Consider the following 10674-nt stretch of genomic DNA (forward strand, 5'->3'; position numbering starts at 1 on the left):
CTCTTTGGTAATGGCAGATACCTGCGAGGTGATTGAACTGGAGCACCCACTGGGTTGGGGTCGACCTTTCGGGTCTCCACATGTGCCCCGTGCCTCAGACTCCAGGGCCTGGATCCACAAAGGCTCATGTCCCAGCAGAGCTGCTGCTTGGGGCAGCCCCGCCCTGCCCAGGTCTCCTGGCTGCCAAGGGGACACAGACCTCCGGTGGGCCGCAGACAGGCTGCACCTCTACCCTGAGGCCTCTCAAAGGGACCAGGGTTGAAGCCAAGTCCCTGCAGCTGTGTGATGACACGTTTGCATCGTGCTGGGATGACACCAGTTTCAGGCTGCTACCACTCACATGTTTTTAAAAAGAAACCTTTATTAGAGAGCCTCTCTGGACTCTGTCTTGTTAAAACCTTCTGAACCGTGACCTGGAGGCTGAGGCTGTGGACCTACACAGTGCCGTGCGAGAATTTACAATGTACATCCATTCCAAGCCGTAAGTTCTAGTCTTTTTTTACCCCCAGTGAAAACACCATTAACTTCCCTGCGGGTGAGGCCCAAGGTGGAGATGGGGCTGGTCTGTTGAAGGCCACAAGAAGCCAACCAGGCCCCCACCAAACTTGTCTGCCTCAGTGTCCCCACCCTGTGGGTTATGTCACACTGGGGAGGGGATCTTGGGAGGGCGCCACACACAGCCTTAGGTAATGGCAGGCACGTGGCCACTGGACCCCAGAGAACCAAGCAGCCCCATCTTGTCTCCTCTGCACCTGTTGTTATGGTCACCTCCAGTCAAGGCAGTGGGGATGGAAAGGCTCCTGTATCGCTGACTTTGGTAACGACAGGACACGGCCGAAGCTGAGGCTTGGACCACACTCTGAATGCACCAGCACAGCTGGCGAAGCATCACTCTCAATCTCTGTCCTTCACCCGGGGACTTCCCGCCTCCACCCTCCTCCACCTCCTGAGGGTCTGCCATGAGCAGGGAGCCAGGCAGGCTTCACCCGACCCTCAGAGCTGGCAGGCTAAGTGTGGGCGTAAAGTGGTGAGCTCTCTGGATGCTGGGCCAGTGGCCCTGCTGTTGTGCAACTCACATCCCCTCTCTGTGCCTCAGTCTCCTCATCTGAGAAGTGGGGATACCAGCCACAGCAGCCACCTCACAGAGCTGTCAGGAGAAGCTGTGCAGGGCTCCGAACGGGCGCTGGCGGTTGGCACGTATTGGCCCTTATCAAGATGCTGCCTGTCAGGGTGCTGCAAATGCCCTCTGCAGGGCTGAATCTTTTCTCTCCCCTAGAGGGAGCTGAGGCTCAGAGCCCAGCCACTTGTCCGAAGCCAGTACCTGCCTCCCCCATGACGTCCTGTCTTCTGGGCCTGTTCCCAGGAAGCCCTGGATGAACCGAGGGCTGGGGGAATACGCTGGGGGTGGGGGTGGAGAGGTTCCACACAGACCCTGCAGGCTGGGCGTAAACCTCAGAAAGTTCTCAGGACCACCTCCGCCCCACCGCAGCGCTTCCCGTTCGCGCGCACAGTCAAAATATGGGCGAGCTAGCAGCACCGTGCCGGCCTCCCCCTGACCTTTGTGCAGCGCGACCGCCTGGGGCTGGAGGAGTGAGCTGGGGCTGACAAGAGGCAGATCTTGTCACCACGTGCAGGGGGAACGGCAGCGCACGCACGCGCAGAGCTGCTCCACAGCCTGGCTCTGCAGAGGGCGGGGCTCCGTGCCTATGGAAGGGACTCGCAACAGGCGGGGGAAGGTCGGGGCTGCGACCTCACGGCTCAGCCGTCTTCGGAACCGTGGCTGGGCCCGAGGGGGCAGTGGGCCCGGCTTCCCTCCCCAGTGTGCCTTCGGACGATGCCCCCGAAGGAGGCCTGGCCTGGGGGAGCGGGCCGGCCCGGGGCCGCCGCGCTGGCTTCTCACCGGTGTGGAGCCTCTGGTGGTGGAAGAGGGCCGGGCGCTCGCGGAAGGCGCGGCCGCACTGCGCGCACACGAAGGGCTTCTCGCCCGTGTGGATGCGTCGGTGGCTGAGCAGCACGGCGCCCTTGGCAAAGGCCTTGCCGCAGTCCGAGCAACGGAAAGGCCGCTCTCCCGTGTGCAGCAGCCGGTGCTGCCTGAGGTTGGAGCTATGGCTGAAGGCGCGGCCGCACTGCGCGCAGGCGAAGGGCTTCTCGCCGGTGTGCACGCGCCGGTGCTTGAAGAGCGACGAGCCCTGGCTGAAGGCGGCCCCGCAGAGCGCGCAGGCGAAGGGCTTCTCGCCCGTGTGCGTGCGCTCGTGCTGGATCAGGTGCGAGTTGCGGCAGAAGCTGCGGCCGCAGCGCGTGCACGCGTAGGGCCGGCCGCCGGCGTGGATCTTGCGGTGCTGGCTGAGGTTGGAGCGGTGGCTGAAGGCCTTGCCGCACTCGGCACAGCGGAAGGCCTTCTCGGCCGTGTGGATGCGCTGGTGCCGCACCAGCGAGGAGCTGTGCCGGAAGGCCTGGCCACAGGCCGGGCAGGTGTAGGGCGTCTCTCCGCTGTGGATGCGCTGGTGCTGCGTCAGGTGCGACGTCTGGCTGAAGGCCTTGCCGCATTGCGCGCACTCGTACGGCCGCTCCCCGGTGTGGGTGCGCAGGTGCTTCAGCAGGTCCGAGCTCTTGACGAACACTTTGCTGCACGCCCTGCACTCGAAGGGCTTCTCCCCAGAGAGGAGGCCGGGGCCAGCGTGCAGGGCCTCGCCCAGTTCGGCCCAGGTCGGGGGCTCTGGGACAGTGAGCAGCCTCTGAGGCTCGCGCCAAGCCTCACCCATGCCTCGGGCCCCCTGAGCCTCTGGGGCGCCCGGGAACGCTCTCCCCGGGGCCTCGCGTGCGTACAGCTTCTGCCGCTCCGACGCCCTCGGCTGCTTGCCTGGCGCAGGGTGGTCCGCGAGGGCCTTCCCCCCGGGTGGGGCCCGCAGAGAAGAGGTCAGCCGCAGGCTGACGCTGGCCTCGCCGCTTTCCCAGTAGATCACAGACACCCCTGTGGGTTTCCTCTCCCGAGAGGGGGATACGCCGCGCCGACCCTCCAGGCTCTTCCCACGCTCGGAGGCACCAGCGCTGGGGAGAACCCTAGTCGGTGCCAGAGGGGGGCCGTCCTGGAAGGCCCCTGGCAATGCTGCTTCTCCAGAAACATCTCTGTCCTCTGCCAGATGAGGGGAACCTGAAGGAGGAGAAACGGTGGATGCCTGGGTCCTCCCAGACAGGCCGCGTGGGTAGGCAAGGGGGCCCACAGGACCGGGCGTGGAAGCTGGGGAGAGGAGCAGGGGCCGGACTCCCTTCCTGCACGGAGCCCGTCCCAGGGCACCCCCCAGGCGGCTTTGCCCCTTACACTGATGGCTACCTGATGTAACAGATTTTACTCACCAACTCTGCTTACTGACTGCCTCTCCCCTAGCAGGGTCAACCCCACAAAGGCAGGACCAGGAGCGATCTGGGCAAGGCTGTGTCCCCAATGCCGAGAACGGGACTGGCCACTGCAAGTGCTCAAAGATGAACACGTGAACAAACGGCCCCACAGATGAGGTGGTGAGGGAAGACGGGCAGGGTCTGAGGCCACACAGACTGCCTGAGGGTGGGATTCTGAGCAGGTCTCACCATGGCCTGGGGGTGGCCCTTGGAGCTCCCCTTCAAGGGCAGCCAAAGCCGGAGCCTCCAAAAGAGGCTGATGGTGAAAGGAATCAGTCGGGTGGGAAGCTGGAGAGGAGAGCGTCCAGGAGGGAAGGTGGACGGAAGCTTGGCCATAGGTTGGCCCCAAGCTCACACCCCTGAGCCCCCACTCACCAGGGCTCGGCCTCCTCTGGGCATTCCTGGCCAGGGTCACATCTGTCCCATTGAGAACCCAGGGCTCCTCGCCACACTCAAGCTGGATGACCACACGGGGTCGGGAGACAGAGAGTCCTGTGAGAGAAGACAAGCAAGTGAGGGGTCAACCCTGGCAGATGGCAGGAGTCAGGGCTTCGTGGGCCACGGACGGCATCATCTGTGCAACCAAGGATACCCGAGGTCGCATCACAGGGCAGGGCTCTCGGAGCAGCTCGATGGTTCCTGTGAGGAGAACCGTGTTGGCAGCACCAGAAGGGGACTGAGCACAGAGGCACCACAGCTAACAGGGACACTCAGCCAGAGGACATGTGGCTGCCCACAGGCCGCCGGGTGGTAAGAGGTTAGTGCTGGCAGTCTAGCCTGGCAACAGATGAGCTCCCCATGGAGGACCCAGGGCTTACCCAGCGAGGCCAGGAGGGTGAAGTTCTCCAGCATCACACAGCGGTACAGAGCCCTCTGGGCTGCATCCAGGAGCCCCCACTCCTCCCGGGAGAAGTACACAGCCACGTCTTCAAAGGCCATCAGGCCCTACAAGAGTTGGAAGATGGACATGATCTAAGCTATAGCCGTGTGAACCGAGACCCAGCTCCCTGCCCCAAAGACCACCTCCGCTCACGTCCCTCAGGTGCTCAGCCTCCTCCCCCAAGGCTCTGCAGACGGGACTTCCCTCACCTGTCTGGACCCTCCCCTCCACCTTCCCCATCTAGGCCATAGATGCCTCTTTAATGCCACCTGGCCACTCTACACAGGGCAGCCAGGGGAAGCCCCTGGCCTTCTTTTTTTTTAAGTTTAATTTTTATTTATTTATTTATTTATGGCTGTGTTGGGTCTTCGTTTCTGTGCGAGGGCTTTCTCTAGTTGTGGCGAGCGGGGGCCACTCTTCATCGCGGTGCGCAGGCCTCCCATCACCGCGGCCTCTCCTGTTGCAGAGCACAGGCTCCAGACGCGCAGGCTCAGCAATTGTGGCTCACGGGCCTAGTTGCTCCGTGGCATGTGGGATCTTCCCAGACCAGGGCTCGAACCCGTGTCCCCTGCATTGGCAGGCAGATTCTCAACCACTGCGCCACCAGGGAAGCCCCAAGCCCCTGGCCTTCTGCTGGCTGCCATACCAAGGTCAGCCCCTGGCGTCCACTCATTCTCCAGCCTTTGCACAAGCTGAGCCTCCCCAAAGGTGCCCTCATTGCTCTTGCATACGTAACTGTACAAGTTCCAGCTGCAGAGCCCCCAGGACATGCCCATCCCTGTAGGGATGCCCTCTCCTGCTGAACTTGCCTGACATTTCAAGGCTGCTCTTTGAACTTGAAGGACTGGCTGATCCCCTCCAGTTGCCACAGGGGTGGCCCCAAGGATCTGGTGGGCACACAAGAAGCCATATCCCTCCTCCCTCCATAGCCAGGCCCCCTCTATTTCCTCCTCACTTGGCTGCCACCTTCCCTTCCCTCAGCCGCCTGCCAGAATTCCCCTGAGAGCCCCAGGGACTGCCAGCCATTCCTCATCTCCCTAGAGCCCTAACTGCCCATGCCTACCCCTGGCTGAGTCTGTGAGATGCCCTCTTCCTAAGTTTTATTCCCAGGCTCTACCTCACTCAGAACATCAGGACTCTGTCCTTGGACATCTACAATTCCAGGCCCATGTGACACCTCCACTCTGAGACAGCACAGACTCTTCCCAATTTCCCCCTGAAACCTACTTTCCCTTCAAATTCCTAATTTTGTCTACAGCAGCTCCGTTCTTTTTTTCTCTGTCCCATTGACTGACAGTTGCCACTGGCACAGTCCCAGGGCAAGGATACAATCAAGGGTTTTCAATTTCAGCACCAGCTACCAAATCCTGGCCCCACTGCCCGGGGGAGGACCTGTGAAAGTGCTAGGCAGCTCCATTCTTTTGGGTGCTCCGGCGGAAAACCTTAGAATGGCCCTTCACGCAGGACACTCCCGCACACCCCGCACTTGATGCATCAGCAGATCTATCCAGAATCCAACGGCTTTTCGCACCTGCACTGCCCGGACTGTGGCAGCAGCCTCCTCCCTGCATACCGCCACGCCCCTCTGCTTCTGTTCTCCGCTCAACAATAGGTGGAATACCCTAAAAAATCGTAATTTAAAGCATGTCCAGTCTCCCGGTGCCCTCGGGATAGTCTTAACTCCTCGGCCTGCCCTTTCAGACATACATATATTCTCCCCGCCGAGCAGCTCAGTTCCGGAAGCGCCTACACTCAGGCTTCCCTCCCAGCTTTTGCAGACGGGGGACCCTCCCCTTGGAACTTCCTTCCACACCTCACCCCCTTAGCTGCCAGAAGTGGGGATCCCACGCGTGCACTCCCAACCGACCGGGACAGCAGGGCCTAGGACGAAGCGCGAGGGGAAGACAAGACGTCCAGGTAAAGTGCCTCCCTCGATCGGGGCTCGGGGCCATGGAGGAGGCATCCGGGTGGGTGGGGGCCTGGGGTTCCCGCTACTCACCTGCGCCGGGTCTGTCTGCGCCGCCGCCATCGGAACCTGCAGAAAGGTGCGGGCGCTCAGGCTCCGGGCCTCTCTCCCAGTCCGTCAAGGGCGCCGCGTCGGGACGGCGTGGAGGCCGGAGAGCACGTGGCTCGGGGGGCGCCCACGCCGCACCCCGGGAAACTGAGGCCGGGGACTGGCCGTGGGCCCCCGGGCTCGGCTGCCCGTGCCTCGGATCTCCGCCCGCACGTCCACGCTGCCCGCACCTCGGGTCTCCAGACCCTTCCGCAAAACCTGCCCCGACCCAGCGCTCTCCGGCCGTCACCGGCGTGGCCCGACGCCGGCAGCCAAGTGACAGTCCCGGACGCCGGAGGTCCAATCTCGCGAGCCCTCATTGGCCAGTGGCGCGCTGCGGACGCACGCGCAGAGCCTTCTGGCTGCCGGCGTGGTAGGCGGAGCGCGCCTGGTCTCCACGGCAACGGCCAAGCGCCGCCGCCGGGGCCGCTGGGAAGTGGAGTCTGCAGCAGCGCCAGGCTTCCGGGCTGCGCGTGGGGTGGGGTCCTGGCGGGGCCGTCAGCGCTGCGGGTGAACGATGAATTTCTGAGGCCCCGGGAGGGAGGGGGGGGCCCCCCAGGAGGGCCCCCCCACCTCCCACCCCCGCCCAGCGCAGCACCAGGGACGGAGCACGACGGGGGTCCCATCCCATCCCTGCCTCCTGGGGCCTTGCACCAGGGCTGTGTGTGACCCCCGCGGGTCAGCGTCCCGTTATGGTTGGGAACAGCCCCCACGTCGAGTCGCAAGGCCCTAGCCTAACTTTTTCTAGCGTCTGAAATCATTCTGAGACTTCCTCCACCATCTGTTTCTTGGCTCAACTGGGCCGCGCACAAAGTACTTTCCCAGACGCACTTGTCCCTAGGTCGTCTACGTCTTGCCTTGCCCCGCACGTCATGGTGTTGATTCCCTGTTCCTTTATTTTGGGGGGAGGGGGCAACCTACATGGGTACGACACATAAAGTCAAACGGAAGGGTAGTCTCAATGCAGACTGACTACTGCTGACAGAGAGGAAAAGGTTTTCTCTTTGTTGTTTCACTCTGAGAGTCTTTTTTTCAGGGTTCTTAGTCCTCATACACAAAATGGGACAGTAGTGGTACCCACCGCATAGGGCTATTGTAAGTTAATATGGAACCAATCTGTGTCGATTTCATTCACTCTGTCTCCCTCCCTGCTTACCTCCCTAGGTAAGTTATAAGTGATTGTTATAACATCTATATCAGCTCTGTCTGCAGTATCATTACTCTTTGTAAATACTTGTAATGCAAGAGATAACATCAGTTTTGGAGTATTTGTGTGTAAATTTTGCTCACTTTGAAATAAATGAAGAAAATCTAATGTATTTGTGGGTAGGGAATGTTTCTTGCCATTCCAGTAAACAAAGAATGTTTGAGTCCCTCCCTGGTGGTCCAGTGGTTAAGACTCCGCCCTCCCGATTCAGGGGGCCTGGGTTCATCCCTAGTCAGGGAACTAGGTCCCACATGCTGCAGCTAAGAGCCCACATGCCGCAACTAAAGATCCCGCATGCCGCAATGGAGATCCTGCATGCAGCAATGACTAAGGGCCGGTGCAGACAAATAAATAAATAATTTTTTAAAAAAAAAAGAATGTTCAAGTCCCACGTGAGGTGCACCTTGAACCCACGTGCCGAGACTAGAACCCAGCCTAAACCCAGATTGGGACTTGAACCCACGGTCTCTTTTTTCGTCCGTGCCGCCCGGCATGGGGATCCTAGTTCCCCAACCTGGGATCAAAGCCACACCCCCTGTAGTGAAAGCGTGGAATCTTAACCATTGGACCGCCAGGGAAGTCCCAACCCCCAGTATTTTTTTTAAAATTTATTTCTTGTATTTATTTTTGGCTGTGTTGGGTCTTCGTTGCTGTGCGCGGGCTTTCTCTAGTTGCGGTGAGTGGGGCTACTCTTCGTTGTGGTACGAGGGCTTCTCATTGCGGTGGCTTCTCTTGTTGGGGAGCACGGGCTCTAGGCGCGTGAGCTTCAGTAGTTGTGGCTTGCGGGCTCTAGAGCGGAGGCTCAGTAGTTGTGGCTCATGGGCTTAGTTGCTCTGTGGCATGTGGGATCTTCCCGGACCAGAGCTCGAACTCGTGTTCCCTGCATTGGCGGGCGGATTCTTAACCACTGCACCACCAGGGAAGCCCTAACCCCCCATATTTTAACTGAGATGACACACTTGGTCTCAGGACTTAATGAAGCTCAGGTTCTTTATGTCTCATCGCAGAAAGAATTCAGTGAGATACAAAGTGATAGGTAAGAAATGGATTTATTTAGACACATACATATTCCATAGGTAGAATGCGGTCTGTCTCAAAAGGCAATAACTGCCTTGGGAGAAACACACTCCACAGAGTGTGGGCCATCTCAGAAGCCGAGAGGCCCCGAAATATGGGGTGGTTAGTTTTTATGGTCTGGGTAATTTCATAGACTAATGAGTGGGAGGATTATTCCAAGTATTTTGGGGGAAGGGGTGGAGATTTCCAGGAATTGGGCCGCCACCCACTTTTTGACCTTTTATGGTTGACCTCAGAACTGTCATGGCGTCTGTGGGTGTGTCATTTAGCTAATGTATTACAGCGAACATAAAATGAGTCTCAAGGTCCACTGGAAGTTGAATCTTCTGCCATCTTGGACCTAGTTGGTTCTAAGCAGTTTTTGTCATGTCCTATGTGTGTCATTCTTTTAAAGGTTGTGCCCTGCCCCCTTCCCTCCTGTTTCAGAGGGACCAGCATGTGCAAAGGCTTGGAGGCAAGCCTGCAGGCGGGCATTCAGGAAACCTGAAGTTCTTTACTTCTGGTGGGACCAGAAAGCCTTAGGGGAGAAGGATTCATGCTAGGCCTTTATCCTGGGGGGGTGAGGGGTGGGATCTGGGGAGATGTGTGACTAGAGAAGTGACCTGATCTGATTTGACAAGAATCCCTTTGGCTTCCATGTGGAGAAGGGATGGGGGGCTGGGTGAAGGTGGAGGTGGGTGGGCCCATCTTGGGCCTCCACATCTGACACATTCCCTTTTCCCACTCTTCCGGTCAGGCCCTTTAATTCAGCCTCCCCTTCCTGGTCAGCAGAATAATGCCCCCCACCAAAGATGTCCATGGAATTATTCCTGGGTGTATCACAAGACACACACTTGTGAAGAAGTCCCAACCCCCCAGGGCCACCATGAGGCCCGGAGGGGAGGAGGGGTGCCATCTGGGCAGAGTGTATCCGTACCAGTGCGGTCAGTATCACAGGCCAGGACCACCAGGCAGCCCCTGAAAGCCAGAAAGCCCACCCCAGTGACACCTGTGCACCCACCTTCAAAGACACCTGGCTGCAGTACCTGAGGAAGCTGTGTACCTAGGGACACGGGGGAGAGGCTCCTGGTTCAGCCCAAGCCTCCGCTAACACCAGAAGCAGCTGAAGGTGGGGCTCCATGCAGAGCCCCTCCCCAGTGGGGAGAAGCCCCAGGGGCTCTAATTGTGTGGTAGCCAGGAACTGACCCGCTCTGATCAAGGGCCCCACAAAGTGTCTGCTGGCAGCTCAGGGGAAGCTGCTCTGCTTCATGGACAGGTTAGGTCTGCCCTGGGCACCTGTGATGTCCTGGGGGCAACTCCTCCCCTTACCTCCGACTGCTCCGGACTGTGTGACAATAAAGCCAGGTTGGTTACATCAACTCTGAGCTAGGGCTATGGCCCTGGAGGCAGAGAACAGACATGGGTCACTGCCAGCCTGCACAGGGGTCAGATTCTCAGAGGCGACAGCAATGTCCACCTGCCTCTGAGGATGGGCTGGGAGGGCAGCGGGTGGCACTCTGTCCTCTTGTGGTACAAGGGGTCTTGCTGCTTCAAGTCCTCCAGGGAAAGAACTGTGGCCAGGAGTTCAGAGTTACCTGTGCACGCAGAGCTTACCTGAGGCGGAAGTAGATGATCTCAGGGGTACAGTGGTCTGAGAGAATAAGGAAGCAGGTCCCTCATCCCAGGCACGTCTCAGGGTGGCCACCAGCTGAAGATGAAGCCGTCTTTCTGTGCCTGGCCAGAAAAACCAGACCCCTGGAGTCAGGTTCACCACTACAGACCGACAGGGGCAGGTCAGAACTCTATGTAGATGGGGAATGATGGGGCATAGGTAACGGGGAATGGGGGAGGCCAGAGCCCAGTAGGCAAGGGCACCATCTGTGAGACCTGCAGGGGCCAAACTCGTATCTACAATGGCCGAGGTCACTTTCTGAGCAGATAAAGTTATCCTGTATTCTGCAGACTTCTGAGCCATGTTCTTGAGAGCTGTCACCCCTCCAGCCAAAACCCAGGGAGGCTTCTGTTGCCCAGGCTGGGTTCCCAGTGACTTTAGCAAACGTGACCTTCATGGCTGTCCAGTCT

At 59.3% G+C, this 10674-nt stretch overlaps 1 protein-coding gene across 1 annotated transcript; it reads right to left on the reverse strand.

Moving 5' to 3' along the window:
* Positions 1-341: 341 nt before the first annotated feature.
* Positions 342-6327, reverse strand: LOC309648230 (uncharacterized protein). The gene is made up of 6 exons (XM_082436659.1): positions 6276-6327; positions 5808-5898; positions 5086-5163; positions 4215-4341; positions 3772-3888; positions 342-3151 (listed from the first exon to the last, which is right to left on the reverse strand). The coding sequence occupies exons 4-6, from the start codon at positions 4333-4335 to the stop codon at positions 1752-1754; spliced, it is 1638 nt and encodes a 545-aa protein (XP_082292785.1). The 5' UTR covers positions 4336-4341; positions 5086-5163; positions 5808-5898; positions 6276-6327; the 3' UTR covers positions 342-1751.
* Between the last annotated feature and the right edge of the window lie 4347 nt (positions 6328-10674).

The sequence above is a fragment of the Balaenoptera physalus genome (assembly GCF_965194825.1).
Source record: "Balaenoptera physalus genome assembly, chromosome: 19".
NCBI classification, from domain to species: Eukaryota; Metazoa; Chordata; class Mammalia; order Artiodactyla; family Balaenopteridae; genus Balaenoptera; species Balaenoptera physalus.